At 48.0% G+C, this 26,880-nt stretch overlaps 2 protein-coding genes across 4 annotated transcripts in view; one reads left to right on the top strand and one right to left on the bottom strand.

The window, feature by feature from the left end:
- Tg (thyroglobulin) overlaps positions 1-26,880 on the bottom strand; it is a 184,647-nt gene that overhangs the window by 31,799 nt on the left and 125,968 nt on the right. The window lies entirely within an intron of this gene.
- Positions 1-26,880, top strand: part of Sla (Src like adaptor) — a 48,764-nt gene that overhangs the window by 11,570 nt on the left and 10,314 nt on the right. The window contains exons 2-4 of one of the 3 annotated variants that reach the window (XM_052747929.1): positions 7,376-7,650; positions 17,827-17,924; positions 26,521-26,620. In XM_052747929.1, coding sequence (XP_052603889.1) covers positions 17,864-17,924; positions 26,521-26,620 — 161 coding nt within the window. In that variant the 5' untranslated portion in view covers positions 7,376-7,650; positions 17,827-17,863. Of the gene's footprint in view, positions 1-7,375; positions 7,651-17,746; positions 17,925-26,520; positions 26,621-26,880 lie in introns of those variants that run through there. The other 2 variants (XM_052747928.1, XM_052747927.1) reach the window with 2 other exon arrangements.

Here is a 26,880-nt window from a genome sequence, read left to right as displayed (position 1 = left end):
GTTTGCACCCTGTTGAAAAGGGACATAAGGTACAGTCCCAGAGCCTGTCCCTACTAAAGAGCACTTCCTCCACATACACGGGCCTGCACTGCCCTTCACAGCTGACTTCAAAGTCAGAAGTTACAAAGGGTCCTTCCTGCTTCTCCCTGTCACTCATTCCTGAGTCCATCCATCCAGGAGGCCCAGCAGTCTCTGGGACTATGGAGAGAAGGTAACAGCTGGGTCCATGGGTGGCAGGGGAGGGGCTGAGCTGCAGTTTAACACTTTCTATCATTGTTGGCTTTATAATACTTTTCTAGGAAGGCCTAGATACATGTCATCCACGGGTGGCTTTGCAGGAGACATACATTTTCTTAACTTTGTAGTTGGAATCTGAGATCTGGTTGTCCATCTCTTGACTAGAAGACCATGCCTCAAGACTCAAGCTCTTACCTGCCCTAGAAAGCATAAGTGTGCAGGATGGTTCAATGGGACAGTAGGCCTTGGGAATATAGAAGAACAAACTGGGAGCCTCTTGGGACAGTCTACAACAGTGACGACCTATCCAAGAGACTGGAGGTGACTCTGGCCAGAGAGACAAGAGCTAACTAGCTTGGGTGGAGGCAATATACTACTCTAACAGGGGTTTCTACATACTACAGGAGAAGGAATGAATTTGAGGGAGACTATCTCTTCAATCCCGAGGGCCAGCTGTCTGCTGACTCATTGAATTGCAGCCTGTGGCTCTAGCTTCCGGTGCCTGTTTGGAACCTCCTGTCCCCATAGTCTGTGTATACAGATGGGTTTGGCACTTCCCTGGCAGAGCCCACTTCCTCATCTCATGGTCTGAGCCCAGCCACCACCAGGATGAGGACACTGACAGCCTCTGGGCTCTCCACTCAAGCAGTTCCTTACTTCAAATGCTACCTTAGGTCCTCCCAGAGTCTCTTGCTAAGGTTCTGATGTATTTCTACAAGAAGAACATGCATACTTCTGCACCTCCATGTTGGCTCCATCCTTAGAGTCTATTTCCTATCATGCCCTTCAAATCTGTCAGGTGAAAGCAGGCATAAATTATTATTATTTTGAAGAGATGTAGGAAGACTAGTTGGAAAATGGGCTTTCAGGTTGGGGGCTCTTGCAAAATTCTGCTCAGTACAGCACTTAGCTTCTTTTTTTAGGTAATAGTTTCCTCATCTGTAAAGTGGGTATGTAGCAATGTCACAGGAGAGGCACTGAGAGCATGGGGTATCAGGTCAACAGCCCAAGTTCAAGTCCAGCACTCACTGATCAGCTAGACAACCTTAGGAAAGCTACTTAAAGTCCCCCGGCTTCAGTTTTCTTAGATTTAAAGTAAGGATGAGAACAATACCTTCCTTATATATTTGTTAGTAGTAGAAATTTTTGAGGCAGCATGAAAGGGCTTATGTGTATCAAGTTTCCAGTAAATAGTGCTAATATTGCCAGATAATCTAAGCAATGTTTTATAGAGTTTTCGTGAGATCAAATGAAATCACAAATATGAAAAGACCGTATAGCCTATAAAATACTTTCCACATAAATGTCCACTAAACTTATTGATATGCAAACTAGAATTTTAAAGTGGTGGAGTAGTCTCTAGTCCATGGAATAGTCTCTAGGCCAGTGGTTCTCAAACCATGAGTTGTGACTCCCTGTGGGGGTTGAACGACCCTTTCACAGGGGTCACCTAAGACCATTGGAAAACACAGATATTGACATTATAGTTCATAATAGTAGCAAAATTACAGTTATGAAGTAGCAACGAAAATAATTTTATGGTTAGGGGGTCACCACAACATGAACTGTATTAAAAGGTCACAGCGTTGGGAAGGTTGAGAACCACTGCTCTAGCGTAATGGAGGCATTTAGGACTAGAGTTTCATCTCAGTTGAGGCTATTTCCACAGCCTCCCACAGCTGGTGCCATTAGTCATGGATCACTGCATGCTGAGCTGACTCTGACTGATGATTTTACACCAATCCAGTTGACGGCAACTGGGTGGCAGCGACTTACATGTCATCAAGGCCAACTTTGAGCTTGCTCTTCTTCTGACAATAGAATCTTGTCATGAGGAAGTGGAACATGAAGACCCATGAAAGCATCATGGGAGAGCATGAGGTGGGGTTTCAAAAAGCACCTTCTGTGCTGTTCAGAGCACCCAGAGGTGGCTGGCCAGTTACTTTGGGGTGGCTGCTCATGAGATGAGGGTGCTGTGGCAGAGTGGTAGACCAGGTTGGGACAGAGGCCGGAAGCTGAGCACAGTGGCTTTATCACCAGCCAGGCAGCCAGCTGTTTCCAGATCCCAATACAGGTCTTTGCTGCTGCTGGGAATGGCTCTATTATGGGGCTAATTCCAGCAGCTTCGGCACAAAGATGCTCCAGGGAATCCGAGTCAGCACAACATGATTAAGGCCTCAAGATCTTTGGAGATCTGGGGGAAGGCAGCTTCTCTTCTCTTTTCTCTCTCTAAAACTAGCTCCCTCAGTCTCCCACCCCTGTGCCCACTCCCTGTGAGCATCTGCTTGCTCTGGCCACACAAGGCACGGAAGCTGTGCCACACTGACTGCATGCACATGTCCCAGGCCTGTAGAGACGGAGACTGGTCTTGTGAGAAACAGTGGAAAAATGTCTTCTGTGGGGCCCAGCAGCCCTCAGTACTCTCCCACCCTGAATGCCCTTCTCATGGGAAGGCATTGTAATAGCTTTGTTCTTAAGGAGAGCTCAGAGGATCTCGGGGCCTTCCCTGAAGACAAGGGGATGGGTGAAATGTAAGATTTTGAAAAAAAACATTTCAAGACTCCTGTTTAGAAACAATCCATTTCCTCCTTGGTGTTTTCACCTCCTGAATGGGATACCCAAAGGTAACCACCGAAGCACTGAATGAAAATTCTAGAGTATATATTTATCAGTATCTTTTAAGAAATGTCACTCTTTCCAGTTTCCATGTGTGTAGGTACATATTAGCCAAGTTACCTATGGAAACAGTTAATGACTGACTGAATATCGTGAGAGATGACTCCCAGGTTTTTGCTCTTGGTGCATGATCCAAAGTTAAGACATGACTAATCAAACAGTAAGGGGATACTGGAGAAAAGAGGGGAGCTAGGGGGACACCCCCACCTAGGGGCTCTGCTCTGTTGACAGTAGCAGGCAGGTCAGCAAAACCACTTGACCCTGGACAGGTATAGATTACTCTCACAATTGTTGAGCTGCAGACAGATACCACTATGCCTGCCATCCTTCATCCTGTCTAATGCCACATGGCATGATTCACGAGGCCCTGATGAGTAGCTATGAAAGGCCCAGGACAATAGGAACAGAAACAGTGTGGGAGGAAGACAGTGATGGACTTACTTATTAGCCTGCTCCAGTAGATTTGAGAGGGACAGAGAATGAGTAAAAGAGGCAAGATGACTGCCAGTGGCCAGGACTGACATCACCATCAACTTCAGACAAGACAGAACTGAAGTCATCCCACAAGAAAAAGGAATCGAGAAAGAGGTACAGGGAACGCATTCCACGAGCCCGTCAAGTGTCTAGCTGTGCCAAATTCTCCCACTTTTAATGACCCCCTGAACACCAGACCTTGGTCAATGTCAGTCACCAAAGCCTTGCCAGATGCTTCTTCTAGGGTCCCTGTGCACCAGAGACCCCACCACGCTGCCCTGTTCTGGTTTACTCCTGTCCCGTTCCACTCAAGGTTAACCCTAAGAGTATGGAGTAAGCGCCAGCCTTGTCTCCCCATAGCTCTGCCCTGTGCTAGCCCACAGAGGTGCCATCACAAGTATTTCAACAGATAAGTGTCTGAGTTGGATCTAAGAAAGGTGGTGGCTTGCAAACGAGCACATCTAAAAGTAAATTACCCTTACAGGGCTGAGAACCACGCAGGCTCTGGGGGCACATAGTGGGTTTAGTTGAGCAAGGACAGAAGAGCAGGGCTCTAATGGGTCAGGGTACTTGTGAAACCCTCCTGAGCAGAGAAGGGCATGGGGCAGAGCTTCTACTTCTTCCTTTTGCAGAGGAGCTGTAGTGCCAGGAGGCTTCCTGCAGAGACCGTGCCTGACGACACAGCCAGGTTCCACTGCAGTGGGTGAACTCTCCCCACAGGCCACTTCTCTAACTCTAAGCCAATCCCAAAGCAGGACTCTCACCTCCCGAGAAATGGTGCAGTCTCTCTGTCCCTACATGGGAAAGGCAGGGTAAAGTGAAGTAAATACGAATGCTCCCGCCACAATCTCCTGTCTTCATTCATTTAGTGGATACTTGTAGGCCATCTCTTCAGGGCATGTACAGTGGCTATATGTTAGACTCACTGCCTTTGGTGCCCACATATAAGACCCACTTTGGTTTTCCCAAGAGTTCACAAAAAGTGGGGGGTGACTTTGATGATTTTATGTCACATTAGGAAATGTATGTATATTTCCCTATGGGTCTCCATGAGCAAGAAGTATTAGTATTAGGCTCCGTGAGAGACCTGAAAAATCTGCACATGGTCATACAGCCCAGTCTTTAGCTATCTGGATTCCATTTCTTGACATTGACTCCTATGTTGCGAAAACAACTTCCAGGGGTGTCCAAGAGGGAGCTTTCACTTCTGGTTGGGGGAGCTCTGAGATCTACAGGGACCAGATGAGCTCTGGGTAGCCCAGGGATGCCACATCTGCAGGAGGCAGGGTGTCCACACAGGCAGGAAAGGCATCTATGTGCTTTTGAATGGCTTAACCAAGTACACTGGTACCTGATTCTTTCTACTTAAGGGATGCTTACTGGCTCCTAAGCTTGGCTTCCTCATTACCTAACCTCCCCAGACTTGGGATCTACTGATAATCCCACACCCTTGACATGCAACATCAAACTGCCTTACAATATAGCTCTTCCTGAGCCTGCAGCCTCCAGGAGAACCAAAGCTGAAGAGATGAGCTTTGAGTTGCTCCAGTTAGGCTGCGGGCTCCACCTGGGGACTGTGGCAGCTGACTCCTGACAGGACATCTTGTCACCGTAGCACGGGTAGAAACCACACTGCCCCACTTCGTTGAGTGATCCTTGGCTCACTCATGGCTAACAGTCTGGTGTCCCGCCGTGGCTGTTTATCTGGGCACTGCTAGCTAATTAATTTGCGAAGCCCTCTGGAAATCTGACACAGATGGTCCTGAGTGCCTTTGTGGACCCTCAGTTGTGACCTCTTGAGAGGAGCTATCGTTGGCCAGTACAGCTCAGCCTGGCAGACTCCACACTTAGTTTGAGGCCGCTGGGAGGCTGTCTCCTGTCTTTCGCTTTTGTGCTGACTCCAAGCATTAATGACCTTGAATGAAAACCCCACTGTAAAGATGAAATCCAGCCTCATCCTGCAGTGCACTGCAGAACTGGCCCCAGGACTCTTCTGGCTTCTTCTCCAGCTTCCCTCCCTACTTACTTCCGCTTTTAGTCTGTAGAAGCACTTTCTTCTCTGTGAACCCCTCACTCCAGTTTGTCCTGGGGCTATCGAACCCCTGGGGTAATAGTCCAGTGACTCCGACGTATACCTTGTCCCCAACCACCACCACCAGTGGACACTGTCCAGTGCCCACTGTGTTTCCTTTAGAGCCGCCCTGTAATTGTGAGCTGCTCTCTAGGTCTCCAGTGGCTCTAATAAGGGAGCCCTGGGAAGGCAGGACTTCCACGCATTTAACATCGAAGCTGAATCCTAGTGACTGGATGGCGCTCTGATCATCTGTGGTAACCGAACCGACGCCAGCAACAGGAATGCACTCATTCAAGCCTGAGGGTTCCTGCATAGGTGCTAAAGATTTGTCACTTCACTCCTGCCTTCTGAGTGTCCCCCTCCCTCCAAAACTCTGTCACTCCTCAGTGTGCATGTGGGGGAAAGCCCCGCTTCAGCTGATTCCACTTGCTTGCTCTTCCCCACTCTAGGCCACTTCCACCAAGTTCTTTTACACCATCTGCTTGCACCCTCCCAGCATGCTCTGCACGGAGCTGGCTTCTCACAAGCCAGCTGAGTCTGTCTAGTACACAGCGCGGCTAAATTTAGATGCTGCCCCACTGTTTGTAATTTATCTTTGCAAAGGACACCCAGTGAGGTTTCTAAATGACTGTCTTGAGTTTCTACATTGGCCTCGCTGGGTGGGGTCCTTGGGCCATAGGCCTCAGACTCTACTCTGGCTCTGTAGGGACTAGCTGGGGACTGAGGGAGATCATTGAATTCTCTGAGGAGCTTTCCACTTTGGGAATGGGAACGGCAGAGAGAGGCTTGTAGGAAGGTCCTCCTGGCACCGCCGTCGGCCATTTTCTGATCAGAAGTAGGCTTCCCTCCCACCTACTGGCATGCCCATAGGTTTCCTTGCTGCAGACTCACACACTATGAACCTATATATAGTGCACATATAACAACATATTATTTAAAGACACATGCATATTCCAATTCCAAACCATGGGGAAAATTGAAAGAGAGCAATGAACACACATCCACTGTCATTGGCGTTCTCGTGGAAGTTGCCTCACTCCACCTCTCCTCTCCCTGCTCCCTTGAGTGTATTTGTTTTAGTGACCTGTTTCAGAACGATACTTTCCACCATGTATGTCAGCACACATGTGTTGCCTAGGAACTAGACTCCACCTCTCCTCTCCCTGCTCCCTTGAGTGTATTTGTTTTAGTGAACTGTTTCAGAACGATACTTTCCACCATGTATGTCAGCACACATGTGTTGCCTAGGTACTAGACCCTTCTTCCACAAGGCTGTCCATTATTATGGTGTCCTAGAGCACTGAAGTGTGTGGATGTCCCATTCATTTCACAGATGAGAACATAGAAGCCTCCAGTGGTTAAAATGACTTGCTCAGGGCAACACAGTTGCTTCTCGTTCTTTCTGCTTGAATCTGGGATCCCTCACTGATCACACCTTGCTCCAACCTGCCATCACTCCCTTCTCTGTGTTAAGCTCTACCACAAGAGACTTTTAATTTCTCCTGGCAGTACCACAGCAGAGGTGGGTTTCATGCCCAGGGATGCTGCTGGGCAGTTCTGCTGTGCACAGGAGCAGTTGTCCACTGTCTTAGGTCACTGGCCACTGAAGCTAGCCTGTGGCAGACCTTCAGCTTCAGGGGTTGCTCTGGGCCCCTTCTGATGCAAGAGAGCCGTGAAAATGAAAGAAACTCTGGGAAGAAAAGCTGCCGTGAGCTATCCCCAGCCTCCTTGGGCCCAGTGAGCTCTGGGGACATACACAGGCAAATTCACAGCCCCATCTGCCTTTTAATTAGAAAGAGAGAGGGAAAAAGTGAGTTTCTGTAAGCCCCGGCCATTTACAGTCAAGCTGCTTATATTCTCAAGTGCTTTGTAAAGGAATTAATAAGGCCCTTCTCTTCCCCACCGTCCTTGCAGAGAGAAGTCTGCTCTGTGGGTTAGTGAAAACAGGAACCTGCCCTCCTGCCAGCCCCGCGCCTCTGCCTTCCTTGTTTCAGCAGAGGAAGTGTGCAGCCCTTCAGCAACCACAACTCTGGAGCTCGCTTGATAACATGGGCTATGCCGGTGCTCCCTTTCAAGCCGGTGTGGCCCACTCAGCCTGGAGCAGCAGCAGCTGATGGAGAGCTGGTGACCCCATGCCTGGTGGCCCTCTGCTGCCAACTCCCGGGAGAGGCCATGTTCCTCGTCTGAAGGTATTTAGGGAACCTTGGCAGGGACAGGGAGGGGAGAGATGTTAGGAGCCCTCTGAAGTACAGCTGTTAGGGCTGGGCTTCTGGGAGCCAGAGAAGGACCCCTGAATCTGAGCCGGGAAAGGTCCTGGTGAAGTCCTGCCTCCTAGTACTTTGACTGCTCAGAGGATGCTGAACAGCTAGATACGAAGGAAGGAGTGCTGTGGCAGGCAGGGCAGCAGCCCATTTTCCTGCCAGGGGACTGTCTGACTCAAGAAACAGCTAGGAGGTGACAGCTGTGCTGCCTTGAGCAAGTCACCATGGGCAAGCCATTTAAACCACTTATAGACCTCCATGTTCTCATCTATGGAATGGAAATAGTGTTGCCTGGATCACACAGATGTTGGTGGTGGGATGAATGGATGTAGCATACAGAGAGTGCCCATGTGAGATCCAGACACAGGGTAGGTGCTCAGTGAAGGCTTTCAGCCAGCCATTGTGTCCAAAGGTACAGAGGACCTTGAATGACAGTAGTGGTGCCATGTGGAGGCTGGCAGTTAGAATCTTCCTGGGGAAAGTGGCACAGATAATTGACAATTATCTAAGTAGGAAGTAGGCAGATGGGAGAGGAAGAGCCAAAGAGAGGGCCAACATGCAATGCATATAAATTTTGAAATCACAAAATGTTATAAATGAAAGAAATGTGGGAAACTCAGAATTTCCTAAGAAATGTGGCATACTGCATGTTAAGCGGGTGCCTGCATGTTGAGAGAAACTGGTGTCAGAGAAAAATCTGGGCTGAAGCCTCAGAGTGGCCTGCTTGGGGGCTCTGTACGGGACTGTGAGCTGAAGCCTCAGAGTGACCTGTGTGGGTGGCTCTGCACAGGACTATGTATGGGCTGGAGCCTCAGAGTGGCCTGCCTGGGGCTGTGTATGGGACATGAACAGATGTGCAGAGTGACCATGGAAGATATAATAACGCGTTACCTTCATTCAATGTTCAGAACATTGTAAGTCTACGGTTGTTATTTGCTTGTGACTGGTGAAAAATTGAGGCTCGGAGAGTTTAACTGACTGAAGTCATCCAGCTGGCAGGGAAATCTAAGCAGCTAAGAGCTCTAAGTGCTTAGAGAAGGGGAAGGAAGAGCCTTGGTGAGTGTGACAGACTAAGGACAAAGGTCTTTGTTGACAGTGGTGCTTTAGTGTTAGGGGACATACATTCCATAGTTTGCAGATTGTTGTTCTGAGGGTTGCTAGAAGACACAGAGTTGCAAGTCTATTCAACTGAGCTGTGCTGGGGTGGGAGGGATGAGTGTTCTGGCAACTTCTGTTGTAGCTAGATAGTTTCTAGTTAACGGTTGCTATTCAAGATGCTTAAAACACTCCAGAAGGGTAATGATAACCTGTGGATGGACACACTGACATCCATTTAGATGTCAAACAGCTCTAGGATTGGAATACCTAGAGAGGCATTCCAGGTCTGTCACCAAAGGACTGGGTGACTCTGGACAAACTCCTTTGCCTCTCTGAATGTCTGTGTATTTATTTGTTTATTCGTTTGTTTCTTTCTTTATTACCAGAAGAAGCCTAACTTCTGTGGTGTTTGTAAGAAGTGCATGTTATGCATGAAATGCAGGAGATGCTAAGTTCCCAACCATGGCTGTTAACACTATTCCTGAGCCAGGAGAAGTCTACCTAATTCCACAGGCATTAATAACAGAAAATTGCTAGCAGTGTTAAGAACATCAGGGCCAAACTGAAAAGCCAAGATGTGGGACCCCCTCTCTCTTTTCTGAAGACAGATCTCTGCTATTGCTCCACTGGGCAGAATGAAACCTCATTAGTGGGTACCCATCTCAGCAAACTGATTTTGTTCCTAACAAAGAAAAATCTCTTTCTCTCTGGGCTGTGGAAGCTGAGGATGACAGAGTGTCCTTAAACTTAGAAATGACTTTTTTCACTGATAACCTTCATCTATCTCCTCTGTTCATAGAGATGGCTGAGTGGTAATATCTTATCCCCTATTAAGCAAGAACTTATTTACCACAGCTCTGCCATGGGCTTGGACTGAAAAATCTCATTAAGAATCCTCAGCAAATCAGACCAAACCATTTGTTAGGCACTTGAGGAATGAACAAAGGAGTACCTCTAGTTATGTGTCTGTCTGTCCATCCATTCATAATCTACCAACCCACTCACCCATTCATCCATCACATCTATCCCCCTACCCACCCACCCACCCATCCATCTATCAACCCACCACTCAACTCATCTCTCCACCCACTTACTCAATCAACCATCCATCCATCCATCCATCCATCCATCCATCCACTCACCCATACTTCCATCTATACATCTGTTCTTTCAGTACATACACACTGGAGTCATACCATGTGACTGACTTCCTTCCTCTCTCAATCTACCCAAGCTTCTGAAAAGGAATTAAGTACATCATGTATCAAACACTTACTCCCATCCCAGAGCCATTCAGGAAGGAGCATGTTTGACTCCAGTAACTCCAGCTACAGCTATACACGGTGCCCCAAGAATACTGTGCCTTACTTTTCTTTTCAAACAGCTTTGTGGAGTCTCACGTCTCTTGGCAGAACACAACCTGGGGTCATGCTGGATAACATCTTCACTCATCACACCTAATTATTGTGCACATATTAGGCACCAGATGCATGCATGATCATGCTTTTATTTTCCATTGAGAGTACTTGTATCTATCCTTAGAAAGTTGCCCTGGGGTGACATGGCTTTATGTCACAATCTGCCATTTCCTAATGCTCAAGGGTATCAGAGGTAGCAGCCAACTCTGGAGGCAGAGGTCTGGGTTCACATCCTGCCTCTACTACTGCTGAGTAATTTCTCTGGCCTCTGTTTCCTGAGCAATGCCCTAAGTCTGAGAAGAATATCACATGCTACATGGAGTTGTGGAGGTCCAGGAAGGTGGTATTTTGAATACAAGACATCAGAAGTCCTCAACATATGTCCACCCATACCCAGGGCCCTTGTTGAGGATTAGGTCTCTGAGACTCATGAGCTCCAGCCTGTGATGAGCATGGGATGTTCTCCATTTGGTCTGCCTACTTTTGATGGAGCAGCAGATGGCTGCCCAAGGAAGGATAGTAGCTTGCCCAGCACCCACTCTATCTGGCCCACTGTGGGTGCTAAAGATGTGTGGAAAATAAATGTGATGTGTGGAAAGTAAAATGTAGGGAAATTGATCTAACTTGTCTTCGTTACAGGATTGCAGTTACCCTCCACATGATTTCACAACAGAATCAACAACACCCTGAGTCCAAGCACCTCTAGCTAGGCACTGTGCAGTAGAGATGGGCTTCCAATGGTCAGACATGATAGACTCAGCCAGCCACAGGCCTCTGTATCTTCTGCCAGGGTATCTCAAGCAAGCCCAACTCACAAAGCACCTGCAGTTAGTAGGGCATGCTCTTTTGCTGGGATCAACATGACAGAAGGAGTTAGAGTTGGGAGTGAGAAAAAGTAAACACTAAAATTGAGTCCTTCCCTGAATGAGCTGTGTGTTCTTAAGCAAGTAGCTTAGGCTCTCTGCGACTCAGGTTCCTCCTTTGTAAGTTGAACTCTCTGGGTATCAAATGAGTTAGAGTATGTTAAGCATAATGGAGGCTTTCCACACAGTGGCTGTCTCCTTTTCTTTGAAAACTAAGGAGGATGTCTGCAGGTGGGAGGGATTCCTCACAGACTGATAGGAGGAAGATTCATTGATTTTTTGGTGGGAATGTAAACTGTCTAGCCAATATGGAAATCAATATGAAGCTTCCTCAAAAAACTAAAAGCAGAACTATAACACGACTCAGCTATACCACTCCTGAGTGTGGGCCCAAGGCCTCCAAGTCAGCAAACAACATGAAGATCTGCATAGCTGGGTTTACTGCAGGAGTATACACAATGGCCAAGATAAGGAACCAGCCTAGACATCCATCAACATGGGCACGAAGAACCTGGGCTTCTCCATCCATCCATCCATCCATCCATCCATCCATCCATCCATCCATAGTCAATGATTTTATTCAGCTATAAGGAAGACTGACATTAGGCCATTTTCAAGAAAATAGAACTGGAGATCAGTATATTAAGCAAAATAAATCAGACTCAGAAAGACAAATATTATACTTTCTCCCTTATATTGAACCTAGATGTCTCTCTCTTTCTCTCTCTCTCTCTCTCTCTCTCTCTCTCTCTCTCTCTCTCTCTCTCTCTCTCACATACACACACACACACACACACACACACACACACACACACACACACAAACACACACACACATACACCCATACATATATGCAGGCCATGAAGACAGAAGGGACAATAATTGGGAAAAGGAAGGAAAGGGGCTGAGTCAAAGTACATGCCATACTTCAATGGATGCCATATGAACCAATCTCATGGTATAATAAGTATACTCTTTGTCACTTTATACGTGGTTGGTTTCAGCTTTCCAGAGCCAGCTAGTATTGCCAGGAGGCCCACTGGGCCTACACACTCAGAGATGTAAAGCAGGAAGCCAGTACTAGGTCACAGCATGACATTTTGCACCACAGAAGTTGTCAGACACTCTAAACTGGAGGCTTTCTCAGCACGGATTGTTAAGTGATGACCAGGCCACTGCAAATGGCTGTCTGGTGCACTGTGGCTGTTGTTTTATCTACTTCTGATCTCCTTGAGGACTGTGCTCTGGGTTTGAGGGGAAGAAACAATACAGAAATCAACGAGCAATGGACAGTCATGACACCAACACTCGGCCAACTGCTTAGCATCAGAGTCCTCCTCATGGTAGTGCCCAGAGTGCTCCCTCAACTGTGACAATTGCCCTAGGCCTTGTGGGAGAGCAGTTGCCCAGGTCCTAGCCAAGCTGACTAATAGGGAAGGGACCATCACCTGTGCATGTTACATTGGGCAGAACTCAGATGTCTATCTTGCTGATAGGTTTGTGAGTAATATTGGTGGTTCACGTGTATGAATGAAAAGCAAAAGGAACTTTTGCTGGGAAACATGACATCATGAAAAAAATCACATCCTTGCTAGTTTGGGGGCCCGGATTCCTGTGCACATGTTAGCATCTTCCTGGAAGTCTCTCTCGGCCTCCTTCTCCCATAGTTGAACCTGCATTTCACAAGGCTGTATCTGAGATAAGAAGCAACTTGACTTGACTGCTTTGTATACTGAGCTCCCGGGGAAACTTCCTTCAAAACAGCACGTTTAAACCAACAGGTTTCAACCATCTTAGACCAGGCAAGTCTAGTCCTTCCCACACTGTAAAGCAATGCTTCTGTCTATAAAATTCATGCTCATGCAATCAAGTTATTTAAAAAAAGGTTTCATAATGTTTTAGGTAAGTTTTTGCCACATTCACAACTGTCCTTGGCCTCTTGCTGAGCCTGGATGTGGGTTGACTTATCTGGGAGGACCCTAAGTCATTCTTCCAGCAGGCTTTTCACACTCCATCTGCGAGTTAGGTACAGGATGACTGCATCAGGAGGTACCTCAGCTGTGTAAATTTCAACCTTACTTGGTACCCTAGGAGACAGAGACAGTAGCCCAGCCCTCCTCCTCTGTGTTGGAAATAGGAATAGGCAGCAGGATAGAGCAGTGGGCAAGGAATGGAGGTATCATAGGACAGGCTTCCCTGGCAGCCCCCTACACCTGTTCAGGGAGAAACACCTGCCAATTGAAGCCAGGATGTGGTATGGTACCCTAGGAAATCCTGCCAGGCTCTCAGTGGAGCCGGGCACTAAGCCCCGGCGGCAGCTCTTATTTTCCCCGAAGCAAACTGTCAGACCCTAAGCATCACTGAACAAGTTTCAAGCAGACATGGAATCACAGAAGCCAGTCATGCCTTGGAGGCAGGGATGGGGTAGATGAGGCGATGTAGCCCAGAAAGGGAAAGTGATTTATTTGCTCTGCTGGCATGGTGAGTTACTTAATGACTGGCACCACAAAGGACCGGCCATTGGTACATTTTGGTTACTATTTACCAACACACCCCTGCTTTACTTATGAATAGTAATTTAATTCCCCAAACAACCCTAACAATTTCCATCTAAAGTTGGATAAGAGAACAGAATGTAGAGACCCAGAAGAGGTGAAAAACGTGGCTTGAGTATACACAGCCAGCAAGTGGGGAGTGGAGACATGAACTAATGCTAACTCCGCTCTGCAGACCCTCCTGTGGAGCTCTCTGAGTCTTGCCCAGCTTTGAGACACAAAACCAATTCATGCACATAGACAAGTGTGGAGGCTACAGAGATGTGTACCTCAGAAACTCACACATTCACCTATGATGTCACTCACACCCAGAGAGAGCCCTTGGAAACTCCTGGGGAAGTTTCACGGGCTGCTTTGATATAGTCAGTGCATGCATATGCTATTACATTTTTTATGAAGTTGAGCACAGTGGTAAGTGCCTGTGACCCCAGCACTTCAGAGGCTCAGGCAAAGGATCACGTGTTCTAGGCCAGCCTGAGGTATGTTTCGAGACCATAAATACATAATGAATGTATAATACCCTCAGCATGGTCACCAGTGTCCCTTCCATTCTGACCTCTGGTGCTACAGTTCTGAGTGTTGGCAAGCCTGGAATCATCTTCACCTCTCCCCTCCCTGCACCCCCTCCCCCACCACCTTGAAACAGCAGCAAGCTTTCACAAACTTTTCTTCTGTCTCTTCTCCTTCCCATAGTGGATTTCCAAGCCTAGGCTTCCAGTCATGGCTATGTTTTCTCCAATAGACCCCTTGGTCTTCCTGTCACTTAGTTCCCCTTAAAGTTTATGATTGCCAAATTTGGTTGGATGACTTTGAAGAATCCCTTTGCTGTTTCTTCTCGGACCAGGAAGGAAGGATAGGAGGCCAGGGCAAGTCCCCAGAGGTGGGGAGAGTGTGGGCTTTGGAGACAGGTTGACGTACTTTTCCCTCTGCATTACCTCTGCCTAGTTCTGAAACCTCAGACCATGGTTGGCTCGGACTGGGTGCACAGTCAAACACAGTCAGTTGTTGCATTGCTTAGCTTTTTGCAGCATAGAAGCAAAAACTGATCTGCTTGGTGGCTGCTCATGTGTCACTGCTGTGGTTAGAGGTAACATGTTGCATGGACACTGAGGCTCCTGATTAGCAGTCTCTGGCTTCCAAACCTTAGAAGATGGTAACAGGAATGAGTTTTTAGCTGTCATGTTGTAGAAGAGATATCTTACTCCAAAGGGAGGAAGGCTGGCCTCTTAGGTTTTACAGTCATGCCTGCTGTGGCCAAGGCTTGTGTCCTAGGGGTCCCCCAGGGTGGACCATGCTTTGCCCCTGGTTGAAGTTCCTGATGCTCTCTCTCTTTCTTTGATGTTCTGAAAATTGCACAGATAACCTTCCTTTCCACAGGCAGACATGGGTGGTGGGTGTGCCATGTAGGAAAGACACATGTCCTATTGTGCGATGTCACCAGAGTAGAAGGCTTGGGGGCTGTAGATCCCCGCAGCAACGGCACTGATGTAGACCCTCAGTGGAGGGGCTGGAGCTGAACAAGCAAAAGACCTGCAAGGTAGGGCTGCTGGACACACAGACACTCCCTACGGCAGCTCCTCCCTCTGAACCACTCAGTGGGCAGACATGCACTGTCCAGTGTCATCTAGAGGACAGGCAACAGCATGATCACAGCAGAGGGCAGGCTGTCTGAAGTCAAGAACGATGGAGTTTCTACACCGGGACCTGAGGGAGTTGGGCCAGCCCCTGACCACCCCTCTTAGGATAAAAAAAAGTAGTGTCTGCTCCCAGGGATGCTGGTGTGAAGGTAGCCTGGCACATGCCACTTACCTTCCCTGCATTCCCAAAGAATATAAGGACAGAATTCATACTCTCGCCAGTGGGATTTTATAAAAATGATGATGGCTCTTTTCTCTTATTAATAATCTTCCAAGAGCCACGGAGTCTTGATTGCTGGAATGAAGTGGGGTAAAAAGGCTCACTGTCTGGAGACAATCACTCTCCTATTCATCTCTCATTTTTCAGAAGTGGAAACTGAGGCTAAAGGCCACACAGAATAGTGTTAGCTCCGGGACTCAGGGGAGAAGATGGTGACTAGCCACTGCAGTCCTTCCACCGGGACCCTGAGGAGGAGGCACTCCACGGAGAAGGGGAAGGAGGTCAGGAATAGGCGGGGCCAGTGGTAATTAACTCAGCTCTCTTCTGCCCTTTTCTTCTCCTTCCTAGAAGCAATTAGTCTCTCGCACCTTCTCTCCACCTCTAGCCACTGTAGAAAACTGTCACAGATTAAATCAAATTGTTCAGTTATTTCCTCAGGGAGGCCCCAGCTCCCCTGCTTCTGGGCATTGCCACTCTGCTCAAATAAAAGCTTTTACGTGGTGAGTTAACCCCTTCCCGGAGGCGCCGTGAGGTGGTGAGCTATGCTATGGTGCTGTTGAGGTAACAGGACTCCTGGTGGCTCACAGGGATCTTCTGGCCTTTTGTCAGGAGAAGGCAAGAGAGGATAGCATGTCAGAACCTGGCAAGTGAGGTAAGAGCAGAAGGCCCAGGTCTAGGGAGGGCCAGCTCGTCCTGTGCCCTCATCAGCTAATGACTCTGGGTTTGTCTCGCTGGTACGCACCTTGGCTTTCTTATATGAAAAAGATGCAAGCTTCTAATGTTCCTTCCTTCCTTCCTCTTCTCCACCCCCCCTTTCTCTTCTCCTCCTCTCTCCCTCAATTGTTCCCTTCCTACCTTGCTTCCTCTCTCCCTCTCTCTTCCTCTGAATCTTAGAAACATAGGTTTCTCAAACAGCTCACAACCACTTGAGAAGAACTGGAAAGAGTTTGAATGATGCATATATGCTGTGTCTGGTCAGTAGGTTCTGTCTTCCTGAGGCCCTTGGCTCAGGGCTGGGTATGGGTCAGAAGGCCTCAGAACTGTCCACTGCCCTGGCAGGGGATGGGGACGGGGCGGGGGTGTTAAGTCATCACAGTCCTGGATTTAAAAACATTTTATGAAGTACTGCCATCCATGCACTATTCAGGTAAACGTTGCAAACATAGAAGTCTTAAAAGAAAAACCTCCTTTTCGTTCTCCTTGCTTCTTAATAGATGAGGGATTCCACCGCCTGCTTCCCTTCCTCCAAAAGTAGGAAGTAGTGCAGACCTTCCTCTGCCTCCCCTCAGAGGCCTTGCTCTCAGAGCATGGCTCTTTCTAGAACTTGTGCACACAGGACTTGAGATTTGAAGCTTGGCAGTGGCCCGAAAGCCATGTGCATTCAGTCAAAGTTGTACTTTGAATCTTGAATTGTCAACATGATGCTCACTAGTCAGGCCATGTTGTGTGTTTCGCTGGTGTTGACTTAGTTTTATGGCAACTACTCAAAACTGCCCTAGAACCCCCAACAGTAGGCAAGAACATGTTAACCGCTTGCCGGAGGTTATTGGTTCTCAAGCAAGTGACAACACTGTAGTCCGTGTGTGGCTCCAGGAGACCCCACTATGAGGCAACCGAGACACCTGCTGCTTTACCTGCATGTGACTTAGGACCAGTTATTTTCCCCTTTTGAGTGTGTTTTCTTAAGGACACAAGGCTTTGACATGCTCGAGGCTATGGTAGAGGTGAATGTGTTCATCAGCATGGAAAGCATACACCAACCAAGTAAAGGGTACGGTCATGAAGCTGGCCTTTGCCACCCTTTGTTAACACAGGTGTGGAACATCAAACAGTTAAGAAAGAATCAAACCAAAACCCCACCCCCAGCCTGGCCTGGCCCTGCCCCTTCAGGCTGTGAAGACTTTCAGCTCCTAAGTGTGTTGTGTCCGAATTCCTGGGCCGTGAGAGCTGTTGGCTACAGTCTGTGAGCACAGCTTCTTCGGGGCTACCTCAAACACTGCTCAACTTCTCCAGCAACCCCTGCTCTGAGCGCGCGCAGCAGCAATGGTGTGGAGGAATGGAAACTTTTGCCACCAACAGCACTTGCTAGCACTTCCTTCTCTGTGGTTTTTCTCTGTCATCCCCTTGATAAAAGCATTTGAGCTGTGCCTCTGTAACCAACACTCATGAATCGCATCTTGACATAAAAAACAGCCGCCTTTCAAGAAGCAGGCTGCCTGAGAAATGATGAACCATGCGCTCTGAACTAGGTCACTCTCCACTCAGGGAACTCTGGGTGCGCTTCATTCTACGTGTGTGTCTCTTGTACTGCAGGCTTCCAGTACCTTCCACAGTCCCAGGAGAGAGAAAGATGGGAAACAGCATGAAATCCGCACCTCCACCTTTGGAGAGACCATTACCCAACCCCGATGGTAAGTCTGACTTCCCTGGAGAGGTATTTAACTTAGTCCTGCAGTAGCCCCCGGGAAAGCCTGGACAATGGTAGACCATGGTTCTTGTTGAAACTGGGCAGTGGGTATCAGTGTTCCATTGTACCAGTCCCTCACTTTGTGATTCAAAGTGGTTCAAATTTTCAATAATGAACTTTGAAAGGGTGGGGTGTTTGGCAGTTCAAAAGTGTTGTCATTTTGAGAGAGAACTCTGAGATCAGTGGGCTCCATCCTTTTATTTTAAGATTGGTGAAACCGAGGCTCACAAAAGGAATGCAGGTCACATCATTAGCTGCTCACAGAGACCCAACCCAAACCATCTAATTCTGAAAGCTAAGCTTTTGGTCATGATGCTGGCCAGTCCATGATAAATCCTACACCCTCCCCCTGCCCAGGCACACAGCTAGTCTTGCGGGGGGGGTTTCTGTGGTCACAGCCCTTTTACTAATCTAGATACTATCTCCATGGTATCCTGTTGAAGATAAAGAAATCTCCTGTCTAGGGAAGACTGCGATAGACCAGAACTCTAGGGGAGAAGCCGGGGCTGTGGGTTAATCAAGGTGGCCAAGCTCAGCTATGTGTCAAGAAGCAAGGTCGAGCCAGACTGCCAGAGCTTCAAAGAGTCCTTCAACAACTAGTCACAGGGTGGAGGGGACATAAGCGAGCAGAGGGAAGGCATCACCTGAGTTTCCAGGGCCAGCTATGTGTCCTACCTAACACCCTCACTCTTCTTTCTGAAAAATTTTAGTCGGGTCAGTGAAAAATGCTATGTGGAGGCCCTGTAGGCAGTCGGAAGGGAGAGAGCCAACAGGGTTTGCAAGGTGAGTCCAGGGGTACTACAGGACACGTCTTCCTCCCAACTCCTATCATTACACTCAATTTCAGGTCTCCTAGAAGAGATGACAGTGTCTCGCCCTGTGCCCTGTAGCATTGGACTGGGCAGAATTCATAAAGCTCAGACAACAACCACCCTGCGTGCCAACCGAGGGCTTCACACAAAAGAGGTGCTGCCTTGCTGCTGGCTACTGTTCCTTCCATGGCACCTGTGGGCTCTTAACAAAGGAGCTGCTTACTTTCTCCAAAACAGAGCCAGGAAGCTGCCTCTACTATAGGCTGACGGTCCTTCCGATGCTAGCTGTGAACAGGGGCAGAGCATGCCCCAATACCCTTTCAAGTCAGATGCAGGGGGCACTCCTAGGGACTCTTGGTTTTCAACCCTAGCCCTTCCCTTTCTAAAGGAGAAGACAGCAAGAATGGTCACGGGCCTGCCAAGACAAGGTGGACAGAGTGTGTGTCTTCCACCTCCCACACTCAGTTCAGGATGGGCTGCCCCAGGCAGTGTGTCTCCTTCCTACCCTCCCTGGACTGACTCTGTTCTAACCAACTCCTGGCTACACATGCATCAGAGAATGGGTAGTATAATGTAACTTCCTCCAAATCCACTGCTGAGTTGCCACTACTCAGCTGGGGGCAGCAGGGCCTGTATGCTTGAGCAAGCCTCATGAAAACATCAACCTCCAAGGACTTGCCCATTTGCCTTTATTTTTTTAAATGCAAATTGCCATGGAGTACTTTTTTTTTCTTTTTCCATTGTGTGGGCAAGAGGTCACCTCTAAGAAGGAGGTTCAGGGGTCTCCCCTTGGGCTGCTGGTTAGAATTCCCCAGGCCTGTACCAGGGTATAATCCATATAGTTATATCCAGCATTTGATAGGCTGCTTTACTGCCCCACCCTGAAAAGCTTCCTGTCTTGGCAGGCCTGACTTGATTTCCTCTTTCTTCACATACCCATTTGAATAAGGGAGAAGGTGCCAGGTTGCTGTTATTCTAATAGGCTCCCATCAGGCAGGGCCTGAATTGCTGATGCTTCAGGCCAGCCTGTGGCTATAGCTTCATCTCATGGCCTGGGTGACAAAGAGCTCAGGACAGGAAAGCCCCTGGTTCTGCCCTAGGGAGCTCAAGGCAAAAGAATTCTCGTGGCTTCTGGAAGCTCCTTCTTTCAACATGCCAGGACAGTGAAGGCCTGGGCATATGGCTTTATGGTCTGTTTTCTTCTCAACTAAGCTTTCTAGAACATTCTTCATCAGTGTGATTCCTAAGGACTAATGTCATAAAGAGATGGTCAGATTTGGTAGGAATAATGTACACTTCAGAGGCAAAAGACCCCATGGAGTCCCAAGTGGTGTCCTTTAGAAGCTGTGTGACCTTGGGGAAGGCCCCCAAGGTCTTCCATCAGGGACTTTTCCACGATCCCTTACCACCATAGTAGAGCAAAGAGCTGTGAGCTGGTAGTGAGAGTGGGGATACTTTAAGCCTCACTTGAGGTCAGCTACCTCAGTAGGCTGCATTTAGGTGGCCACCCCTCAAATATGAGCTTCCCTCAAGTGTGAACATCCCTCAAGGGTGAGCCTTCCTCAAGTGTGAACATCTCTCAAGTGTAAAAGCAGTGGAACTGGAAACCCTGGGAACTTTCTCACAGAACTACAAATAGTGAAATTTTCCAGCCCATGCAAACTTCAGACATCTCCCCTGGGCCACACTCATGCAGCACAGAGTTAATTAAAACCGGGGTGGGGGCTCCCAGGATGTTGGGGAAATATACATCCCTCCACCCCATAAAGACAACTTAGTTACTCTGCCGTGATAAGCCCCTCCCCCTTCTGGGTCTTCCCTCCACATCACTGTGTGACCTACAGTGACATCTCATGTCAGAGTTGACCATGCAAACCAGCTGTGCTCAGAACCCATCCCACATGCATTTACATTGCTGATAACTCTTGTAAAAAGGAGCTGATCTAGGCAAAGGGAAGAAGGAAACAGAAATCTCAAGACCCAGCAGAACTGTGATGGTGGGTGGAAGGTGGATAGAAACAGCAAGCTGTATTTCCTACCGGGCCCTGGTAGGTTTTCAGCCCCTAAGGCTGGCAGATCCCAGGACAGTCCCGACTCTGCACCTAATACACATCAAAAGGTGATTGACCAGCTCATCATGGTGTCTCTTGGCTCTCATTTTTATGACAGGAATAATCGAAGTGTGGTTTGGTGCCCGAGGTGTGCCACACACAGTTCTAAGAGCTTTATGCTTACGACAGGAGCCATTGCATACACACACGCATCTCCCACCACAATAGCATACCCCATGTAAATTCCTTCAGAGTGACTCTTAATTCTTATAATAGCCCAACCACATCATCACTATCCTCCCCTTCAATTTGCAGTTGAAGAAACGGAGGCCAGGAAGGTTGAGTCTCCTAAAGCCCTCTAGTTCATCGGGGAAAAGTGAGGTTAAACCACCGGATGGCCTGAGAGGAGTGTCCAGTGTCCCTCTTATTATTGTCCACCATATTCCAGGGAAGCCTGTGCTCTGAGAGAGGATGTGCCTAGAGTGAGGAACTATGCCAGGTCATCAGATTCAATGACACAGACACTCTTGTGCCATCGTGAGAGGTCCCATAAACGAAGAACCAGTCAGATCTTGGTCTAGGTCTTTTCATTTCTATATCGCTAACCCACTCCTGGAACATGGGATGGCTTTAGGAGGAAGTGGATTTAACTTTTGAGTCACTTTACACTTCATGAATGTCATAAAATGCTAGTCAGTACCCTGTGAAATCCATGCCTGTAGATAATAGGCCCCACAGACCTGGCTTACATCCATCAGCAGAACTTGGTTGGCCTTCCTCCATGCCGAAGTGCAGTGCCATCTGATTGGCACTGGTCATGTGTTGCTTCCTGACAAAGTTACTGAAAGTCAGGCCTAATGGTGACCTTGCAGGAGCCCCTGAGTTTGGTGATGACTCAAAGAGGGTGTGAAAGCAGAAGCTGAAATAATTCAGTCCTTTAGCCCTGCACCCACTAGCCACATGGGCTGCCTGTACCAGCTCAGAAGGCTCCCTTGGATCTGGGCTTTATCTGTGGACAATGGAGTGCTGACTGAGAAGATCCTGGACACAAGGTGCATGGAGAACTATATGCAGTAATTATAGATCTTCAGTCTTATGCTGTTCCCTGGACATGCCACTAATTCTCTCCAGCTTTGCCTTCCTCATCCTCCAGATAGGAACAGGTGCCCCATGAGGTTGGCTAGAACATGAGAAGGAAGGGATGGCTGAAGTGTTTGCTACAGCCGCCAATGGGGCTACTGAGCTAGTGCTAGCATTAGAGAAGAAGCTGGTCAAAACACATTAAAGAATAATTATGCCTCAAAGGTCTGTTCTTTATGAACTAGGTAAGGTGTCTGTCCAGTAAGCTCTGTCTAGACTCCTTTTTCCTCCAGTTCCCTTCCTTACGTGATATATTTGTATATTCTCTTCCCCACTGCTACTCACTCCCCAGGTATCAGCAAGTATTTGGTATTCCGAATTTCCTTTTCCCTCTTACCAAGTAGAGTTTGTGTTTAGATGAACCAGGTGTACCGCATGCTCGCATTGCCATTCCTGGGTAGCATTAGCACTGAGATGATCTGGCTGGAACTGGTCTTGATTGTGAAAGAGTGTGCTTGTCCTGGATGGGAATGACCTGTGAGTCACCGAGACTGGATTTGCATAATCCACCACAAGGCAGATTCTAATAGTTCCCATTTTTATATGAGAACAAGTTAAGCTCTGATTTGTTAAAAAGCCTTCCTTCAAATTCCAGAGCTCTGAGTGGTGGCATGTGGGTCAGTCCAGCTGATTTCAAATGCTCTGGGCTTCTCGTGGCCAGCACACATTTGTTCTGTGAGTCTGAAACTTGATCATGCCCCTCCTTCCTTAACCCTCTTCTTCTACCCCCACTCACTATCTGGTTGGATCTAAATGTTCGGCTCTCTGGAAAAGGAATCAAAGTCCACTTTGAACATAAGGTAAAGTCCTAATGGGTTTATAGCATCCTCCTATTTTGTTTCCAGAAGACTAGATGTTAAACGTGTATGTCTGCCTAATCAGGTAGCTTAAACTTAGGTCAGAATGTCTGCAGTGGTTTGTCAACATGAAAATTTAGTTCTTTTTTAAATAAAAAAGTAATAAGTATTCGACTTTCCATAAGGCCAGGGCTCTGAGCAGGCTTGAAGATGTCTTGAAGAGAAAGCTCATACCCTACCACCCATATTTATTTCTCTGTAGGGACCGAGCTCAGGGAAGACAGGGGACCCTGCAATTGAATTTGCTCCCAGTGGCCAGGGTGTTGTCCCTGGAGGCTTAAGTCAGGCTGCATGACTTCTAGTGTCTCTGGGGACAAGGGGATGGGGGGCACTTATGACATTCCTGCGAGAACCCTTAGGCAGAGGCCCAAGTGCAAGGCTGTCTTGGTGGACAGTTCGCTGTCATTATTGTGAAAACATTGCTGTTCAGGAAACTCCCCGAGAACCTGCCTTTGCTACCCCGCAACTGCAGCGCTCGCGAGCCCCCTCCCCCCTTTTTCACTGCAGCTCTTACATTCACTATGGGCTTTTGTGCTCTCTTTATTTCTGTTCTGCTTGGTTTCTGACGCTATAAAAGATGGCTTTGTAAGGTTTCACAGTTTTAACCTTGAGTGTGCAGTGCGACTGCGTCAAACCACAGACACCTTGGTGGGCCCAGGCTCTACGTCAAGGTTCTATTCTTGTCATAGACGACGTATTCTAGGAGTCATTTCAACCCTGTTTTTCATAAGTGGGCAAACCAATCAGGACTTCTCTGCCCGGAATCCTCTGGGGACATGGCACAGAGGACCCATAAAAGAAGCTCTGCTCCTTGTTCTCCACACACATGCCTGTAGGATTCTCTAAGTGGCAGGCTCCAGGCTGGACCCAAGGCTGGATGACATTACATTCCCAAGTGCTGGGTCCTCTCTGAGCTCACAGCCATGGCAGAGTATTCCTCTGACCATCACATACATGTACCAGGGCAACTTTGAGACATTGCTTCCAAGGAGAAACCTCAGGTAAACGATAGCATCATCCTCTTCTCCTGGCTGGAGTTGCTGAGGGGGGATGGTAGGAGTGAGGAGGAGAGCCAGTGGGACTGGGCAGAGGGACAGCAGCATCTGGAGAGGCTGTGGGGCCTGAGAAGCAAGACAAGCCTGAGAAAAGCCTGTTACCCCCAGCTGAGGCAGTCAAGTGAGTAAGTGGCTCTTTCACATTGGGGTGCATCAGGCCCGGAAAATGTGTGTCTATCTCAAGAGAATTTTCAGCCTATCATGGTTACAGAATAAGAAACCCTTGGTGGGGGTGGACATGAAAGGGGGGCATGCCGTCAGATACCCGGACTCCACATAGCTAGGTAGACTCTCAGAGAAGATTTTTCTCCTACCCGCTCCCCTCCCTCCTCTCATTGCCCAGTCTTCCCTGTTGACCTGGGCCTCCCCCTGCACTTGAACTTTGTTTTATTTATAAGTAACCTCCAAGTTTGCACCAGCTTCATGCCCCAGAGGCTGGCTCCGCCCCTTATCAGGATTCAGGACCTCTGCTTTCCAACCCAATCCAGCTTGAGTGCTGCTTCTAATTTCTAGGGGTGGTATTGAGGTCACAAAGAGAAGAACCTCTTTTTGAAGATTTGTTAAGGCAGAGTGTGGAGGTCATTCATCCACAGGCTGAGGCCGGCAATCTCACTGAGCCAACCTTTCAGGTCTGACAGAGCTATTCCTTGGGAGTCCTTACTCCTCTCCAGTGACCTCATTAGGGTGCTCACTTTCAGTTTCCTCTCGCAAACTTTTTACATAGTTTTTTGCCCATGACTCAGTTTCCCCTAGTGAACAACACATCTACGTGTACTATTCCACCACGATAACTGATTTCTGATTCATTCACCAACTGGCAGTTAGTCCCTTTCCTGGAAGCTTCATTCATCTCACTCCCTCGGCATCAGGATCGATCTCTGTTTGGCTCAGTCTGTGTAAGAGATTTAGAAGTTGGCCTGTAGGACCTCCAGACTGTGAGAGCTCAGAGCCGGAGTACATCATTGAAAGAGGCTTGCTAGGGACCCAGCTGCACAGCTGAGGTTCTACTGAACTTTCTGAGGCCACACACAAGCAATGGCTCATGTGATCCTGGGATCTAGAATGTGGCCTCTTACCAAGCAGGAAGAGGCTGGCTCAGGATTGGGGCTCAATGAAGAGCCATTAATTGAACAAGTATAAGATGTAGCCCAGAAGTGTGGGGTTCTGATACCCAGCTAGCAGGGACAGCGGTAACTATGTGTGCTGCTTTGTAAGTGTGCTGTTTCCCTAGAAGGAACCCAACTCTAACCTGCTTGGATGTATATGAGTTATGGAAAATCACTAAGGATGGAGGCAAACGTTGCTTAGCATCAGGAGGGAGATTGGCATCTTATCACTGCGTCTCTGTGTCTAGCTGGACTCACATGAACCAAAAAGCATATACACTTCCTTTGCAAAACGTCATTAAATTTCATACATACGTGAGCTCTTATTAGGGGGAAGCAGAATTGAGGTCATGCTGAGTCTCAGATGTCAAGTTATGGAACTGAAATTGTAATGTACCTACAACAGAAAGTACTCATGTTTCATCCACCATTACACGCTACTTAAAATCCCTGCTGACATAGTGCCCATCCACTCAGGCTTTTAAACCACAGAGCTTGAGCCTTGTGGCCCTGGAGGAGACTCTCAATCCATTAGCCCGACCCTCTTCCACAAGTGCCACAGATATGGGACCCACAGGGCCTTCGGAAGGCACTTGGAAAAACAGTACTAGGGATTGTCTTCTTATCACAATTATACACATATGTGGTGTACTTTGATCAGATCCGCCCCTCCTACTGCCTTGTACCTCCTCCTGCTGGACACCTTCTTTCCAACTAGGCCCTCTCTTATTTGGTTATTATGGCTCACCTAGTTTAAGTAGGATCGCGTGTGTGAGCACAGATAGGGGAATATTTATGGGAGTTTGGGCAACTTCTCAGTGGCCACACTACTGAGGGGAACGACTCCCTCTCCAGAGCAACCCATTAACCACCTCAAGTTGTAGTAGGGCCATGTGAATCCCTCCAAGAAGGAGTCTTTTCATAGCCTTCTGGGGTAGGCATTCTTTCATCTGTTATCCCATTTTTAAGATGGAAACACTGAGGCTTATAGACACCACAGAGCAGATCCTGAAATAAAGCCAAATGGTGGGACTCTGGCTTCTAGGTCTCTGGACCCAATTTTTCAGATGGGAATATGGTGGCCACAATGGGCCTGTACTAAGAGCATGTTCTGTAGCTGTCAGAGGCCTGAAGGTCTGTCTTAAGGCCATCTCCATGGAGAAGCGGCCTGGAACACTGGGTGGGTGGGAGGAGAGCTTCATAAGGACAAGCTGGGAAGTTCCATAGTAGTGGTTCTCAACCTTCCTAATGCTGAGACCCTTTAATACAGTTCCTCATGTTGTGATGGCCCCCAACCATACAATTATTTCATTGCTACTTCATAACTGTAATTTTGCTAGTACCATGAATTGTAATGTAAATATCTGATACACATGATACACAACCAAATGGTTGTGACCCACAGATTGAGAACCACTGCTCCAGAGGTGAACCCCCACCCCCCAGCATTTTCGTCTCTCCTTATTCTCAATTGCCTCCTGTGCCTGGTCAGTCAAAACCCTTCCACTTTGCTTTCCAGGACTTGAGAGTGACTTCCTGGCTGTGCTGAATGACTACCCATCTCCTGACATCAGCCCCCCAATATTCCGGAGAGGAGAGAAACTGCGAGTGATTTCTGAGTGAGTGAGCCTCTCAAAACATGTATATCCCCCAACTAACCCCATCAGATTTTCAGACGTGGTCAGTTGTCCAGTTCTACGTGGGTCCTGGTCCTGCTGTGACGTTGAGAAATTGGCCCCTGCTGTGACCTGCCTTTTAAGTACTCCTGGGACTTAAAGCCTCCACTGGCTCTTCGCTCTTTGCCAAATAGATCTAAACTCCTTAACATTCGAGCCCCTTTATGGCAAATCTTGCTTCCTCCACTGAGCTCATCAGTTTC

Source organism: Peromyscus californicus, unplaced genomic scaffold (genome assembly GCF_007827085.1).
Source record: "Peromyscus californicus insignis strain IS unplaced genomic scaffold, ASM782708v3 Scaffold_20__1_contigs__length_68692818, whole genome shotgun sequence".
NCBI classification, from domain to species: Eukaryota; Metazoa; Chordata; class Mammalia; order Rodentia; family Cricetidae; genus Peromyscus; species Peromyscus californicus.
The sequence above is the reverse complement of the archived record's forward strand: the minus strand, read 5'-3'. Positions and strand labels throughout refer to the sequence as shown.